The 18,050-nt window shown below is 38.3% G+C and overlaps 1 protein-coding gene across 1 annotated transcript in view; it reads right to left on the reverse strand.

Annotated features, from left to right (window-relative positions):
* Window positions 1-83: 83 nt before the first annotated feature.
* Window positions 84-18,050, reverse strand: part of LOC142353073 (sialin-like) — a 28,943-nt gene continuing 10,976 nt past the window's right edge. The window contains exons 2-4 of the mRNA XM_075405267.1: window positions 8,311-8,709; window positions 4,036-4,192; window positions 84-1,015 (exon numbers count right to left, since the gene is read on the reverse strand). Coding sequence (XP_075261382.1) covers window positions 268-1,015; window positions 4,036-4,192; window positions 8,311-8,709 — 1,304 coding nt within the window. The 3' untranslated portion in view covers window positions 84-267. The remainder of the gene's footprint in view (window positions 1,016-4,035; window positions 4,193-8,310; window positions 8,710-18,050) is intronic.

The raw sequence follows: 18,050 nt of genomic DNA on the forward strand, positions 1-18,050 counted from the left end.
TAAATTACCGGAACTTCATCGAAGCCCCCTCAGATTCATTTGCCAGAACTTGCGCAGAACTTCCAAAATCTTGCAATTAAAAGTAAAGTTTTAAAAATTTAATTAGAAGCCCTAAAATTGTTCTTAATCTTCTGAACTAATATATTTAAGTGCTCAATTAAAATCTCATTAAATGTTATTTGAGTATGTTCTACGTACTACAGGATAAAAAGTGGTTTATTTCTATAGTGAAGACAATTTAAACATGTTATCGCTGAAACATTCTTATTAGTAGTGTTCATCATTAGCGTGGTCACTTCCGTTTAGCACATTTATTTCACCCTGATCACTTGAGCTGTCGTGCGAATATTCGCTCGCATCATCCAGAAACGCTTCAACCTCGCCTTCCATTGCCATTGCCCAAGGTTGGATTTCCCCCGAAGCCAGAAGAATAAAAACCAGACCACCAAACCAACCCACACCCGCAAATGTGAAAAAAGCGTACCTCCACAACGTTTCACTGTGAATGTCATCTTGTGTAATCCAATTAACAACAACGGGCGCCACAAAGCCTGGAATGGTTGCCGCTGTATTGGTGATTGAAAATAACACACCCGCGTAATTTGGGGCTATGTCCAAATTATTGCAATTGTAGCTTGAAAAGTTGGCACCGAAAAAGAACATTGCAATAACTATGAAACTGACTGCTAATTTATCATCACAACGTGCGTATCCAGCCATAACCAGAAACAAGCCTGGAAAAAACGACCCAATGAAAGCGTTAATTTTCCGGATAACAGTCGTCGAGCACACTTTTCTCTTCCGCAAGAAGTCAGTCAGGTTGGAGAATATCTGGATTGCTATCCAGCAACAGAGCCAGGGAAGAGCGCTTAAAACTCCGTTGGAGGATATGTCGAAATTGAGGACGTTTGACAGGTACTGGGGTAGGCACGACATGATTCCGTAGTTGATGAAGTTGCAGCACACGTGACTAGCTAGCAGTCCGTAGAATGGTCTGCATGTGAAGATGTCGTACCTTAAAAAGATAACCAAATCAAAAACATCTATAAAGAAGATGAAATCTATATGAAATAAAGAAGAAGATTCAAGATAGGCAAATTTTAAATTCTATTTAAAAACCACTGTTCTGTTCTGTTCTGTTCTTTGTGCAATCGTCTGTTTTATGACGAGGGGTATACCCCAGTGTCCTTTGCGAAATCGAGTATTTTCTCCGGTGTCTCAAACGGGTTTGTTGGCAGTCCTGCTTTCTTTCTCTGTTTCTTCCACTTTGGGCACTTCGTTAGGAAGTGTAAGGCAGTTTCCTCTTCCAGGTTGCAGTGTGGGCATTGAGGTTCTGGTATCTTGCCGAATCGATGTTTGCATTCGGCCAAGATAGGGCATCTGTTCACTCGTAACTGGTGGACGAATACTTCGTCCTCTCTTGAATGTGGTACAAGCAATACTGGAGGGGGGTCTCCCCTGCAGGTTCTGTCGTAATCCGAACCTTCTTTTCTCGCAGCTAGGTAGTCATTCTTGATCCGCATCTCTTCTGTTTGTTGTAGCTTGTTTTTCGTCTCTTTTGTGTTGGTGATCTGTAGTTGATGGTAGTGCTCTTCTGCCGTTCTCCGCCAGTCCTTCCTGTATTCTGCATCTCCTCGTGATTTCAACCGCGCGCGCGTGTATGCGGTACGGGTCAGCTCCTTAAGGTGGTGTCCCTCCGGAAACTCTAGTAGTTTCGAATATTGCCGTACTGCTTCGTCCTTGATGAATGTGGCAATTGTGGGTAGCTGTGCTTCCGCTAGAGTGTTGGCGTTGTTGGAACCACTTGGGCAGCCTGTAATGAGCCTTGCGGCTCTCGTGTTGCAGGTTTCCAGCTTCTTGAGATTCGTTTGCGCTATAAAAGGCCCCCATACTCCACACCCGTACAGTCCTCCGGGGCGCGTGTACGCCTTGTAAGTATGTCTGATGTCGGAGCCCTTTAGTCCCCAAGACTTGCCGGCCATGCAACTGAGGACTTGGTTTCTTTCTTTGAGCTTCCTTGTCGCGTTTACTGCTTGTGTTTTGAAAGTGCATTGTGAGTCTATTTCTACCCCCAGAATCTTCACGGTCTTGTCTCTGGGGATGCGAACATGACTGTTAGCTGCGTAGGTCTTTACACTGAGGTCTGCTTTCTCCAGTTTGGTGATAGCCTTTTTGTCTCCTGCAGTTAGGGGGACGTCTGGTAGCTTCTGCTTCTTCCTTCCGTCTATACTTTTCAGCACACCCCATACTTTGGAGGATGGTGTTCTCGGTGAGAGGGTTGATGCGAACTCTCGCCAGGCTTTCCTTTTGCTTGACTTTATCGTGTCAAAGAGGGTGTCTCGGGCCTGCTGATACTGGTTTCTCTGCTCCTCGCAAGGGTTCTTGCGCATTTGCTTGAATGCTGTTTTCATCTTCTTCCTTGCTGTGGTGCACTCTTCTGTCCACCATGTTTTCTTCGGTTTGCTGGAGGTCAGTGGAGCACTCTTCTGGGCTGCTCGGAGAACCAGGTCGACGAAAATCTTGAACTCTTTCTCCGGGCTGAGGTTCTCCTCGGTCCTAGCCTCTTTCAGGAGTTCCGAAAAGGTGTTTTGATATTTGTTGACGTCCAGCTTCTCGAGATTAAGCCGCCTCTTGACTTTTTCTTTTCGTTCCCTCCCTTCGACGGTCACTTTGATAGGCAGGTGATCGGACCCTATTGTGTCCAGGACATTCCATTTCACTTTTCCGTATGAATCCCCAGGGACTAGAGTTATGTCTGGTGTCGTTTCCCCATCCCCTGCCATCCTTGTTGGTGTTCCATCGTTGAGGGCAATCCACTGATTCGAGGACAACCAGGACTCTATCTCTTCTCCAGTTTCGTCACTGGGATGGTTTCTATCCCAGAAACCATGGGCGTTCAGATCTCCGAGGATGATGTCCGCATCTGTCGGCCACTCAGAGGAGTACGGCTGGCTGTTTCTCCCGTCGTTAGACTTAGCAGGTGGCCTGTAAAAGTTCCATATCTTCACAGGTTTCTGGATGTGTATCTTGACTCCAACACTTTCCATGGCAGAGTCCCCTGGGAAGCACAGGTCGGCTAGTCTTTCCGAGGAGAGGCCTGGCTTGACAAGGGTGATCACTCCTCCCTGTGGTTGTTCCTTCTGGCTGGGGTGGATCTTCCGCTCTTGTCTGTGGCATGTCCAACTCGCGAACTGTTTCGGGACTTCGGTTTTCTGCATGAGTTTGCTTTCTTGGATGACAAGAACATCCGCATCCTCTTCCTCTGCCAGTTTTGCGAGGATTTGGGCCCGCTGCCTGATTCCGCAGACGTTGGCCTGGAGTATCTTTAGTGAAGATTGGATCTTCGGCCTTGGCTCCTGCTTTCCTTTGTGGTTCTTTCGAGGCATCGCTGGGGTTGGTGCTGGGGCTTTGTTCGCCGCTTTACACCCGCAGTGCCATCTCCAATTCTGATGTGCTCGTATTTCCTTTACCGTCATGCCGACGCAGACTCTGTGGAAATATTTCTCGCAGTCTCTGCACAGAATGGAGTAGTCCTTCCTGCTGACGTGTTTGTCGCAATGTCCACAAGGAAAGGGGCCCGGGTTTTGCTCGATGTCGCCTGCTTTGAGGAGGAAGTGCCTCAGGTCCGCAGACTCGACCGGGCACCAGAGCAAAAACCCGATTTGCTTGGACACTTTGCTTGTTGCTTCTGGAATTTTGAAGATACTTCTGTATCTTGTCCTCGCCGCCGGTCCGAAGACAAGGGCATCCAGAATGGCGAGGTTAAAAACCACTGTACTCACTTATCGCGAAAATAGTAATTTCAGATGTAGTTCTTAGTCGCTTTCGCATCACTATAGCAAATCGCATACAAAATTTTGTTTTCATTAAATCCAAATCGTCAATACATTTAGATTGACCTTTAAGTGCCTTTACCAATTATTTCCCGGAAACGGTGGATTACCAACACGGGGGATCATCAAATGGTGGATTATCCAACAGCCAAGGTATATATAATAACTCAACAATAAAAAATGAATGACCGAGATATTTTACCAAGGAATTGACAACTTCTTGGAAACTGTTCCAGTATTTCGCTTGATATGAATTCGCTCTTCTTGAGATATGCGGGGGTGGGAGTCTGGACTGTCGTACACAAGGAAGCACCATGCCACGTACCATACTATGGCCAGAGCACCATTGGCGTAAAACCCTGGAAAAGAACTATATCTAAACTAAAATATTCTTGTTATAAACTGCATAATTTGCAAAACACGGAAAACTGATTACATCTACAGAGGCACTAGTTTGTCTCACATAAACTCAACTTTTAGAATATTTAGTCAAAATATCTCAATTTGATTCGTGAAGTGAACTGATCAGACAATCAATCGGAAACAAGATGGCCCCTTTCAATTCTTCGACATTGAATGTTATTTTTTTCACAATGAGCTACCTTGAGCAATTAACGCCCAATGATAGGGGCAAATGAAATACAACATTTAACATAACCGACTAACGTCGGGCGAATTGCTCTCAAACGACCGGTGAGCGTCGTTTGAGAGTCTCCAAAAAGTTTGAGCTGTGAAACAGAGCTGAAAGGCTCTAAGAGCACTTAATGCCCGCTGGGCGCTACCTGTTTATCCCGTTTTTGAGGACGAAAAGTCAAAAGCGTCAGACGAAAAATCGGTCAAGCGAAAAATCGCATTAAAAAAAGACCAACAGGACTAATATAATTGCTACAAACTTCGTTTGAGAGCAATTAATAACTGCCTAATTACTGTGATAAACTTAATAAATAGAAAGGAAGCCCCACTGTATGTGGAAGCTAAATTTAAATGATCATTGGAGCCAGTTGTATCAGGAAAGTGCTAAAACACCACACATTGGATCAAGAAAGAAAACAATTTTCTGGGCCAGGCTCACGGTTATTTTTCATTGAGCTTGAATAACAACTCAATCAGCAAAAGCCTACATTTGAGCAAGTTATTGACGCAGAATAATTGAATACGTAAAAAAACATAACCGACTAATGTCGGAAGAATTGCTCTCTAACGACTACTGAGAGCTCTTATTCTAATCAATTGCAGCATTCTTCAGTAGGGGGTGGGGGTGGCCTGATAGGGACTAAGAATTTTACAAGGGGGCTTCAAATAACCTCAAATTAATATATACTACTATTAAAGATTTAAAGCGGAAAAAAAGGCACCAGTTTCGGCGCACTTATCATTTGACTTTTACAATTAAATTGCCACCATTGAGTTCAGCTGTTTGAAATTGTGAATGAGAGAAAGCTTTAGATCACGCAAAAGGCAGAAAATCAAGGCCGTAAAAGACACTCGAAATGCCAAAAAAGTTCAAGCGAAAATTTTGCATAGAAGACACACGTTTACAATAATTGCTTCTCTTCTAGAGCAATTCAATATAAATATGTGGCAGGACGTTTTGAATAAATCAATTACATCGCACAAGTCAATTCGAAACGAACCCCGTTATCTGGATCATAGTAAAGCATCGTTTGCAGCCATCAAATAGGACCCAATCTTTTTGATGCGCAGTGAGCTGAAGATAGCCCTCGTGATCTGTGTGACAAAAAAATCTCCGTACAAAAATATCGTACAAAAAAATCTCCGTATTATATCAACTTCAGCAAATAAGCCAAGCTACCGAGATTCAATTGAACGTTATCAATGCGTTATCTATCAAGCTTTGAAAAGTGTCACTGACCCTTAAAGATCGATAAACTCTAAAAATGACAAAAATTTGGAATGCAAAGGTTTTGGAAACGTGAACAAAATTACAATCTGCCAACCACTAATTAAGATAACTAAACCATTTAATTCATTATACGATTCAATTTGAAAAACGGAAATAAATTAGAAGGGAAAAGCAAAACATAAAGACCTTTCTTCAAAACTTATCAGGTTGCGACTCCAAAACCATATTATATCAGATTGTCTTATATACAAAGTATGTTCAATAAAGGACATATGAAACAAAAAAAACGATGAACTCGAAACACAATACATCTCGAAAAATTTTTACATTCTTTTCTTTGACATTCTCTAAAAAGTATCAACAATTGTTCAGAACGTACCAGGCAGATTGCCAGAAAAAGCCACCATTGATTCCTATATCCCCAATTGGGATTGAAAGCAGAGAAAAAATTGGAAAAAAGCACTAAACAGTTAAAACGTGCGACTAATAAAACCACTCTTCTTTAAACAACCGACTAACGTCGGGCGAATTGCTCTCGCGAACTGCACGTCGGGCTTCGTTAGTAGCTAGCTACGGTTTAATGAGACAAGCTATAGCTTAAATGAAGGTGCGTGAGGTGTAGCGAGTGGCGCACAGGGGTGGGCTGATTGATGGACAGCAAGGGGGGAGGGTTTGATTGAGGGGGTCAAAATTATTAGGCTAAGAATCACCCCACTCACACCCTGAAATTGTCTCCGCAAATTAGTGAACAGCATAATTAGAGAATAGGGAGGCGTAAGGCTCTAAAATAGCTGCTCGGCCACCTAATGTCCCCCGAGAACAACCTGTTTACCCGTTTTTGAGGAAAAGTCAAATGGGTCCAATAAAACGGTCAAGCGAAAATGCGCATAAAAAGACCACATGACTAAAACAATTGCTACAAACTTTGTTTGAAAGCAATTAAAAACAGAAAAAAGGAACTCAAAAACTTCAAAAAAACTTCTGAGAAAAAGCTGAGAACATTAAAAACTCGCAAAACATTCGGAAACTCATAAACTGCTCTAAATGTTCTCTTATTGTAAAGACAAAACGAAAGTGCAAAAAATTGATAAAGATAAATTTCCATACTTTCTACAAAAATACTGTTTGATGGCGACAAAACATCTCAATTGGTAAAGTAAAATCCGTCGTGCGACAGTTGTTTTTTCACCTCCAATGTAAGGCAATATATGCACAAAATAGACTGAAACTCCGCAAACCTGATAACTGAAAATCTCTAAAACATAGCCGGCAGATTGCCAGAAAATAGCCGCAACAGCTTTGTAGATCTGCAGTCCCAAAAAAACAGTAAAAAAGACAGACCGGAAAAATTTGTCTTTTCATTGAAGGCTGATATGTTATATATTGATTTAAAATATGTACAAGTTTTTGCTGCCTCTATTAGCTGCTCTCAAATAACCTTCATTTAGAATGACACACACCCATTTGACCTTATCTCTTTGAATTAAAGTAAATAAAAGTCAATTACAAAGTGAGGAAGTCGTTTTTGAGAGTGAGGTAAGTGAGACCAAAAATTTAATCACGCGAATGAACAAAAACTCGCTCAACTTAGAGCCAAAAATGACGCCACGCACGCACTTCAGTTGAAATTTCATGAAAGAGTGAACAAAAAGCAGATTTGAAGTGTCTGTGACGTCATATGGTCGTAACAAAAATCGCGACGACGAAATAAAAAACCAAGAGAAGGCCAATAATAGCCCCAGCTATCGCTGTGCGGCTATTAATAAGCATAAAATTTGCATTAAAAACCTAAGAAGCTTCCAAACAATATCAAAACAAGCTACAAATTATTCCTATAGAATATTCAGAACACAAATATGACAGGAACTTTGAAAGTTGAATAAATTGTGAAAAATCTTACCGAATAGATGCTGAATTATTAGATCTTAAATCATGAGTTACCCAATGAGAGGGGAGTTGAAAAATTGTTTAGGGAAGACTGAAAACATGACTGCGATAAAAAGAAACCGAAAACAATGGACTATGAATTTAAATACGAGACAAAAACCGACTAACGTCGGAAGAATAGCTCTCGAAAGAAAGGCGGGGCAATTTAATTCAGGGTCTGTGGCCTAGATACGTTTTTCTTTATGGGTGCAAAAACATCAAACGAGGTCAGGTTCTAACCAGGACCTTCTACTTCGCTTCCGGCACCTCGACAGAGGCATTAACCACTTGGCTATCAGGGCCTTGACCTCGTCTTTCTATTGGTTTTGTTTGAACAACAAACTTTATTTCGGAGTGTGAGCAACTGAAGTCACGCAAAAATGAAGAAAAGCGCGAAAAAGTCCCTGGAGAAGTCATAGATTATTCTAGAAAAGCGCCAAAACGGTGAAGCAAAAATTCTGCATAAAAAAGACACATGTTTACAATAAGTGCGTCTCATTGGAGAGCAATTATTAAGAACCATAGTGTTTAACTAGGTAATTTAAAATCTAGTTTTGTATCGGAACGAGAACTTGTTCCCGCGCGACCTCATGTTTTCTCAAAAATCAATTTCGGTAACAAGAACTAACACGAATCAAACTTTATTTAAGCACATTCAGGTCCGTTAATGGAACAAAAATATCTCACCTAGCGGCCATCCACCAAACAAATGAAGAGTGCATAAATACCCTACAACAGGATTCGTAATGACATTGCCCAGAGTGCCACCTGAACATGCAAAAGCCGAGAAGTAGCTCCTCTCGTATTTTGGCACCCATTGACCCATCAACTGGTTGAACGCAGGGAACGTAGCGGCCTCTGTCACGCCCTCTAACACCCGCAACCCGATCAACCACCCCACTCCAAGTGTAGCCGCCGGCGGTGTGAGAAGAGTGAACACGCCAGTAAGTAGGATACCAAGTCCGTAAAGAAACTTCCCACCCCTCTGTGACACGAAAAGACCCGAGGGTATTTGTGTGACCATGTAGCCATAGTAAAAAGCACCCAGGACGTTGGCTTGTTGACTTGAGGACCAGTCAAAAGAGCCTGAAAAGTATAGGTAATAAAAATATATAGAAGTTTACGGCAAATTCTGATTCTAGCCGATTAGTTAGAAATGTATTGCGGTAGAAAAGCAAACTAATAATTAAGTTATTAATAATTAAGTTTCCTCTATTGTATATAAGGTTATTAAAGGATGGGCGTGAAATTTACCACACTGCGGTTCGATAACACATTAGTTAATATTTCACTATAACAATATATCATACACAGTATATCAACAATATACCATCAAGACTTTTTCACTCCTGAACTTGAACCTGATGAAATTCTGCATTGAAAGGATCAAAACCAAAAACAGCTAAAGAATGACTTTTAGTTCACTGCAACGAAATAACGCGCTAAAATAGTTAATGGAAACCACCACTGTTGGTGTTAAATAATAGATTAGTAGTTCATATACGGGTCTCAAACTCAAACAGACAAGCACTCCAAAAGAATAGATTAGTAGTCTGCTGTTTTACATACCTCCAAGCACCCCTCACAGTCACTAAAAGACCAAAACTACATTGACACATACTGGCATTACACGAGGCAAAGCTAGAACTTTGTGCGGTTAACAAGAACCACAGCACAACCTTCCGATTGAAACTTAAACTTTTACATTGCATAGTCAGTACAGCTAAAGTTGGAAAAATAAATTCACTTAAAGATCTACAATCAAATTATTCATTTTAATTAATCAGCCATTTCTTTGCCAAAACCCCTTGAGCGCCATTCGAGGCATTGAATTTATTTAATGAATTCAACATTCAAATGTTTGCATATTTGAAGGTTAAGTGTGTCCTAATGCCACTTCCCATGTAATTTTCTGGAGTTGCCTTGATGCCGCTCATTAAAACTTTACGTAACCCGAAAAAAAACCATTTCTATGCAGATGAGGCCCCTGCTTGCGCTAACGTTGAAAACTTAAAAGAATGACTTAAACGAAAAATCATTGAAACAGAGCCAAAGTTTGGCTACTACCCAGAGCCTAGAGTGACCTTTCTGATTGTTGAGCAAAATCACTTTGCTGAAGCTAAACTTTGTTTCCACAAATTTCGCTTTAATTCGTTACTCAGGAAAACGGTATTCACGTGGTTTTATCGGCGACAATAACAGTTTGAAAGATTTTGTAAAACAAAAAAGGAACTGGCAAGAGGAAACAGATTTTGCGTAATGCCCCTGACCACTGTCCTCATGAAATTTTTTCAGATACCACAAAACGAAATCCAAGCAGATTGGAATTTTCTGTTCAGAGTTGCTACAATGAAAAGAAATCTAACAAAGTTTAGAGGACAATACAAAGCACAATTTTATCGGCTCTCAAAAATTTTACTACTACTGTGCATACAGTGGTGGTTAAAATATTCAGCCTATCATCAAAGCACGGTGGTTTGTGAATAACGAATCCCTTGTTTCCAGAAAAACAGCAGTTTGACAGCAGATTTCTGTGAACGCAACAGAGATGAACACCGAGAAACACAAGTCATACGTCCAGAGGAAAAGTCACGACTTTATGCAAAAATGGAAGCAGATCAATGCTACATATACGATATGCCTATATCAGACGAATTAACGAAAACTAAAAAAACATGGATGGAGAAAAACTTCTGTTAGCTAGTTCATTTCGATTGAAAGCAAAATGTTCTTGAAGAGATATTTTTCTTTCCTTAAACAAGTTTCGTAACGCAATCGCTCAACACTTTCGCCGTCAAGTTAAAAATCCTCCCACAAATTGTGTTGGATGTGGCGAAACACTCAATATTGACTATGTGCTTATCTAAAAAAGATGGCCTCATTACTCAAATGCACAAAAAAAATCGTGTTAGGAGTACTAGCTGGCATAACATGAACCCCATACTAATGGCCCCATTGACACATACTGGCATCACACGAGGCAAAGCTGGAACTTTGTGCGGTCAACGAAAAACACAGCACAACCTTTCGATTGAAACTTAAACTTTTACATTGCATAGTCAGTACAGCTAAAGTTGGAAAAATAAATTCACTTAAAGATCTACAATCAAATTATTCATTTTAATTAATCAGCCATTTCTTCGTCAAAACTCTTTGAGCGCCAATGGAGGCAGTGAATTCATTTAATGAATTCAACATTCAAATTTTTGCATATTTGAAGGTTAAGTGTGTCCTAATGCCACTTGCAATGTAATTTTCTGGAGCTGCCTTGATGCCGCTCATTAAAACTTTACGTAACCCGAAAAAAACCATTTCTATGCAGATGACGCACATGCTTGCGCTAACGTTGAAAACTTAAAAAAATGGCTTCGAGAAATCATTGAAACAGAGCCAAAGTTTGGCTACTACCCAGACCCTAGCGTCACTTTTCCAATTTTTGAGCAAAATCACCTTGAAGCTAAACTTTGTTTCCACAAATTTCGTTTTAATTCGTTACTCAGGAAAACGGTATTCACGTGGTTTTATCGGCGACAATAACAGTTTGAAAGAAATTGTAAAACAAAAAGTGAAGAACTGGCAAGAGGAAAAAGGTTTTGCGTAATGCCCCTGACCACTGTCCTCATGAAATTTTTTCAGATACCACAAAACGAAATCCAAGCAGATTGGAATTTTCTGTTCAGAGTTGCTACAATGAAAAGAAATCTAACAAAGTTTAGAGGACAATACAAAGCACAATTTTATCGGCTGTCAGAAATTTTACTACTGTGCATACAGTGGTGGTTAAAATATTCATATTCAACCTATCATCAAAGCACGGTGGTTTGTGAACAACGAATCCCTTGTTTCCAGAAAATCAGCAGTTTGACAGCAGATTTCTGTGAACGCAACAGAGATGAACACCGAGAAACACAAGTCATACGTCCAGAGGAAAAGTCACGACTTTATGCAAAAATGGAAGCAGATCAATGCTACATATACGATATGCCTATATCAGACGAATTAACGAAATCTAAAAACACATGGATGGAGAAAAACTTCTGTTAGCTAGTTCATTTCGATTGAAAGCAAAATGTTCTTGAAGAGATATTTTTCTTCCATAAACAAGTTTCGTAACGCAATCGCTCAATACTTTCGCCGTCAAGTTAAAAACCCTCCCACAAATTGTTTGATGTGGCGAAACACTCAATATTGACCATGTGGTTATCTAAAAAAGTTGGCCTCATTACGCAAAGGCACAATAAAATAGTGCTGGGGAACTAGCTGGCATAACATGACCCCATACTAATGGCCCCATTGACACATACCGGCATCACACGAGGCAAAGCTAGAACTTTGTGCGGTTAACAAGAAACACAGCACAACCTTTCGATTGAACCTTAAACTTTTACATTGCATAGTCAGTACAGCTAAAGTTGGAAAAATAAATTCACTTAAAGATCTACAATCAAATTATTCATATTAATTAATCAGCGATTTCTTTGTCAAAACTCTTTGAGCGCCAATCGAGGCAGTGAATTCATTAATGAATTCAACATTCAAATTTTTGCATATTTGAAGGTTAAGTGTGTCCTAATGTCACTTGCAATGTAATTTTCTGGAGCTGCCTCGATGCCGCTCATTAAAACTTTACGTAACCCGAAAACAAAACCATTTCTATGCAGATGACTCATCTGCTTGCGCTCACGTTGAAAACTTAAAAAAATGGCTTCGAGAAATCATTGAAACAGAGCCAAAGTTTGGCTACTACCCAGAGCCCAGCGTGAATTTTCCGATTTTTGAGCAAAATCATTTTGCTGAAGCTAAACTTTGTTTCCACAAATTTCGTTTTAATTCGTTACTCAGGAAAACGGTATTCACGTGGTTTTATCGGCGACAATAACAGTTTGAAAGAATTTGTAAAACAAGAAGTGAAGAACTGGCAATCGGAAACAGATTTTGCGTAATACCCCTGACCACTGTCCTCATGAAACTTCTCAGATACAAAATGAAATCCAAGCAGAATGGAATTTTCTGATGAGAGTTGCTACGACGAAAAGAATTCTTACAAAATTTAGAGGACAAAACAAAGCACAATTTTATCGGCTGTCAAAAATGTTACTACTACTGTGCATACAGTGGTGGTTAAAATATTCAGCCTATCATCAAAGCAAGGTGGTTTGTGAATAACGAATCCCTTATTTCCAGAAAATCAGCAGTTTGACAGCAGATTTCTGTGAAGGCAACAGAGTTGAACACCGAGGAACACAAGTCACACGTCCAGAGGACAAGTCACGACTTTATGCAAAAATGGAAGCAGATCAATGCCAGATATACGATATGCCTATATCAGACGAATAAACAAAAACAAAAAAAACAAGGATGGAGAGAAACTTCTGTTAGCTAATTCATTTCGATTGAAAGCAAAATGTTCTTGAAGAGATATTTTTCTTTCCATAAACAAGTTTCGTAACGCAATCGCTCAACACTTTCGCCGTCAAGTTAAAAATCCTCCCACAAATTGTGTTGGATGTGGCGAAACACTCAATATTGACCATGTGGTTATCTTTAAAGATGGCCTCATTACGCAAAGGCACAATAAAATCGTGTTAGGGGAACTAGCTGGCATTACATGGCCCCATACTAAAAAAGAACCAGTTACGAGAGAACAATGAGATTAAGCGTTTTCTAATAGCTGATCTCATAGTAGCCGGGATCTATTCAAGTTTAAAAAAATTGACCGATAATCTTGCAAGAATGATTGTAAATATTGGAGCGGAAAAGATGTCTCGTAATGAGAAGTGACTTTGTTTACTAATTGATTCTTCTCGACTCACCCAACGAGAGGAGATGAACAAATTGCGTGAGTTGCCGGAAAAACCAGTGATGTGAATGAACCAAGTGATGTAAATGAGTTTGCCAACCGGTAAAAAATCCAAATATGAGGACCATATCGCAAAATTTCATTCTATAGATTGGTAAAGGGAACACCCGATAACTTACATAATAGCCCAAAAAACTAAATCGGTACAGCAAGGTCCAGATAATAATTACAATGATATTAAATCTAGCACAAATAATCATTCACAATAAACTTATATTAAGTTAATCTAAAGCATTCCCCCATAAATGCAATAAGCTGAAAATTATGAAACATGTGTTTGAATTGATCAAATGATGCTTACCAGTTTCATATTCAGTTTAATGTGACTACTTGAGGTATAATTGCGCCTTAGAAAACCACAAACAAAGTTTTGCAGGTTTAATTTTTGAGGTTGTGCAAGTCAAATGACTTACATTGCTTTTAATAACTGCTTGAAATTAATTATTGTTCCGACCCTCTTGAGGGGGGAGGAACTATATACTCAAATGGGTTTTTTTTTGTTCCGTGAGTTTTCGCCGCTCGATATATTCATCGTAGAGAGTTGAGACTGGTATCATTAGAAAGCTCATCCAGCGTAGAATATGGAATTAAAAAGAAGATTTTTTTAATTTTCGTTTTCTACAGGGAGTTATCGAGGTTTAAACTTCTGAGAAAATAAGAGTGAATTCACGTTGTTTTTATTCACATTTTCCGGAATTTTTGCCTATATTTTCGTCAAGATTTGTTATAATTTTTAAGAAGTGTCGTTGATTTTATTTTTGAAGACGAACAAGCATTGTTGATTGTTTTGATTTAATTTTTTGGTCAAAAAATCTGGATAAACATTTCAAAATTTAGCCTTTTTCATCAAAAACAGCACGAAATAAGCTACTTTAGTCCACTTTGATTAAATTTGCCGACAGTACACCCCCAAACAACACTCATACAATCTTTGTAGACTCCGAGGGGGGCTATTTCTACTTCAGAGTCCGCTGAGAGTGCACTGTAGTTAAAACTTTGCCGTTTTTTGCTAACTTTACTCGTTGATTATCAAAAATGCAGAATTTATTTTGAGTTTTCAACTAACAAATTATCTATATCTACAACATTCGAAAAATCAATTGTTCCTAACGGACAATAAGTATAAGCAGGGCTAGTTTTCGGCCATTCTTGGACCGTTACAATCCAAAAAAAATCGGGTTGTAATCAGTCGGTCTTTTTTTTAAAAAAAAAACTTTTTTTTTAATAATAAAGAACAGAACATATCAAATCAAAGCTCAGGAGTGATAGGTCCAACCAATTCGCTTGCTAAGCCGCTCCAAGCTAATGCATTTAGTTTTTCAATTGAAAGTTTATGGTTGTTTTTTTTTAAAAAAATAATTGACTTTTCAATAAATAATGGCTTACTTAACTTTTCCTCTATTTTTTTCTTAATTTGTTCAACTTCCAGCTTAGTGTCAAAAAATAAAGACTGCTTCTTCTTTCTACTGATTTAACATTTAATCTCGGTTGCAGTTTTAAGCCAGAAGTTATTGTTTTCTGGCTTTGATACTACAAGATTTCAGATTTTTGTTTGTTTTGATATTTGCCAGTTTTTCACGTTTTCTAATTTATTCACATTATCACATTATTGACAGTTCTCAGGTCGCCTTATTAGCATTCAAAATAAGGCACAATTGAACATATCAAAATCCTGAAAGATATACATCATTGTTTTAACGGCCTCGACGCCTCTTTCTTGAAGAAATCAATTAAATTTTTTAATTTTGTCTCTAACTGTCATTTATACTTTGTCGTTTCGGTCGTATGAATTTTCCTGTATAGTGATAGCTTTCATTGGCTTTTCATGGAAGAATAGAAGAACCGATATTCTGATATTAGTAGATAGCTGATGGCTTTCATGACTTTGAAAACAATCGTTTTTCAAAATTAAAAAAAAAAACTTTTTAACTTCGCAATTTTTTTTATGTTTCTTTTTGTTAACTAATCTCGTTAGTTAATTACAGGTCAAATATGAAATTATGGGTGTCAAGGGAATAAAAGGGATTGGTGTCCCAAAATCTTTTTTTTAAAGAATTTATTATGACCTTACTGGCTTCGACACCGGTTTTTCACAAAAAAAGTAAATTAATTTGATTTTTGTCATATTTAACGTTCTTTTTGTAGATGCAAGAAATATTCTGGATAATTACAGGTCTCGAAGGCTTCCTTTTCATGAATAAACGACCCTATTTAAATAGCTCTTGTAATTAATGCCTTTCATGACATTGAATGTAATTTTGTTTCGAAAAAAAAATTAAAAGTATTACATACTTTAGCGCTTCGCTTTTTTGTCTACCTGTTACCTAGTCTTACTAATGAATGACCACGTACTACATTATAGCTGTTTGAAGAAGGCGCAATCAAATATATTTTGAGTGCCAAAATTTGGCTTGACGGTTTTGACAGCGTTATCTGGCAAGTTTCAATTGAAATTTTGTTTGTTCTTTGTTGTTCTTTTTAGCCGCTTTAAGAAATGAATAAGGACAGGTCCTAATGCCCTTCCATAGAAGCAGTGGTAATCGTAAATTTGTGGTAATATTAATTGATTCCTAATGGTATTTATTACTTTGAAGTTAACTGTTTCAAAAAAATAAGTTAATTTTTTTTACTTTTCTGTTTTTGTTCTTTTTTGTATAATTGTTACCAAACCTTTTTATGAACTGGTCGCATATGTTTTCTGGTGATTTATAAGTTATTTTTGTTTAGTTTTAGGTTTATCTGACGGTATGTTGACTTTGTTATTAAATTTAGTTTTTAAGAGGGACATAAATTTTTTGATGTAATTAATGTTTGTTGTTGTTGTTGTTTGATTTTGCTGTTCGTCTTGACTCGCTTTCTTAATATTGACATATTACAGCAATCTAATGCATCAATTTTTACTCCACTGAGTTATTTGCTTTGGAGGCTATCTTATCGTTCATACAGAAATTTTTGAAAAAGACTTGGGCTTTTTTGAGATTCGCAAAAAATAATTTTTGGGTTTTTCTATCTGTTCCTCATTTGGTAGACAATTATGCCAAAATTGTGGATGGGCGGGGTCGGAACCTTATGTGCCATCGCACATTACCGAGCCGCTTTGTTGAACTAAGAAATTCAATGTCTAACCGAATAATGAATAACCGAAAACTGGTCCCTGGGAAACTCAACGTTACGTCAATGAACTACGACTCAAAATATTATCAATCAATTTTGTTCCTGTATGAAAGATGACAATCCGAGAAAAGAGGTTTTGAATAATTAAGACTTGATTGGAAAAAGCAGATACTTCTGATGATCAAAATATTCAGATTTTGAGAGCAGCTTGCATATATGACCATAATCTTTAATTGGTTGCTTCATTAGAGTTGCATAACTCACAAACCACCAGCTTTAGATAAACTGGACGGTAATTCAGCGAATTATCAATAATTATTTTTGCAGTTTGAAGTGAAGCGAGAGTGCAGCAGGAATGTTTTAAAAAGCAGTAAGAACTCATTAGTATTGGAAAAAACTGCCTGCTTAAATCCTCTAACAGCCCCACATTGATCTCTTTGGTTCTTCTATCAAAATCAAGGATTTGAAATCTCCGAGATCTAACCGACTTGAATTCGAAGAAAATCTGAATTTGATACGCAGCAGTAGAACAAGTGATCTTCTGCCCTATGTTCAGCAAGTACATGAATGCATTCAAATTCTTTTGGATATAATCGACTGAAAGAAAAATGAAGTTTCGAATATCACCTATATTTGAATATACTTTTCAAAAGGATTTTTAAAGAATTTCTGAACGATCGACTGTTTGTTCGAATTAGTATTTTTATGGATCAGTGTCTAATCCATTCATCAATCATTTGGTTGAGAAACCTCAAACTTGTTAAAACCGGAGTTTAATTACTTTCCCATTTAACTTGGAAAAATCATTCATTCCAGATGCACACAGGCCAAATTCGTTGTTCGGTTATATTATTAGCTCAATTTTGGAACCTATGGAGAATAGATGATTGTTAGTACTTAAGAACACTTTCCAGAGAGAATAATGCACGCTAATTGTTCCTTCAATTTGACGTTGTGGAAGATTTACGTAGCTGAACGACTTCTGTCAATTAGACCAATTGAGCTTTGGTCTGTTGAGGAAATGAATGCTGTTGACATGCTGCTGAAATATTAGGCACTGCAATAGGCTCACCAAATTTTGTAGATACAATCTTGTTAATAATAAAAGCTTCCAAACTATGGGATTTTCAATTGCCTATAGCCGACTAGCAGAAGCCCTGTCCATCACAGCAATGCGAGAGAGAGAGAGAGAGACTTTATTTTCGGTTAGGAGGCCAAAAACTAGAGTATACTTCTAACATATCTACATTTAGAACAACAACATATATAAGAACCTAGATCAATAAGATCAAGACTTCTGAAATAAATATTTTCGTACCGAACGCTGATATTTCAGTTCAGAACAAAATATTATAAAAACCTACATCGTTGATATAAAAACCAACACATTTCCACGATTCATATAAAGCATTTTCTTAGAAGGTTCTCAAGTTGTCTAAGTCGACTAATGTGA

The sequence above is a fragment of the Convolutriloba macropyga genome, chromosome 14 (assembly GCF_964194025.1).
Source record: "Convolutriloba macropyga chromosome 14, txConMacr16.3, whole genome shotgun sequence".
Classification (NCBI taxonomy): domain Eukaryota; kingdom Metazoa; phylum Xenacoelomorpha; order Acoela; family Convolutidae; genus Convolutriloba; species Convolutriloba macropyga.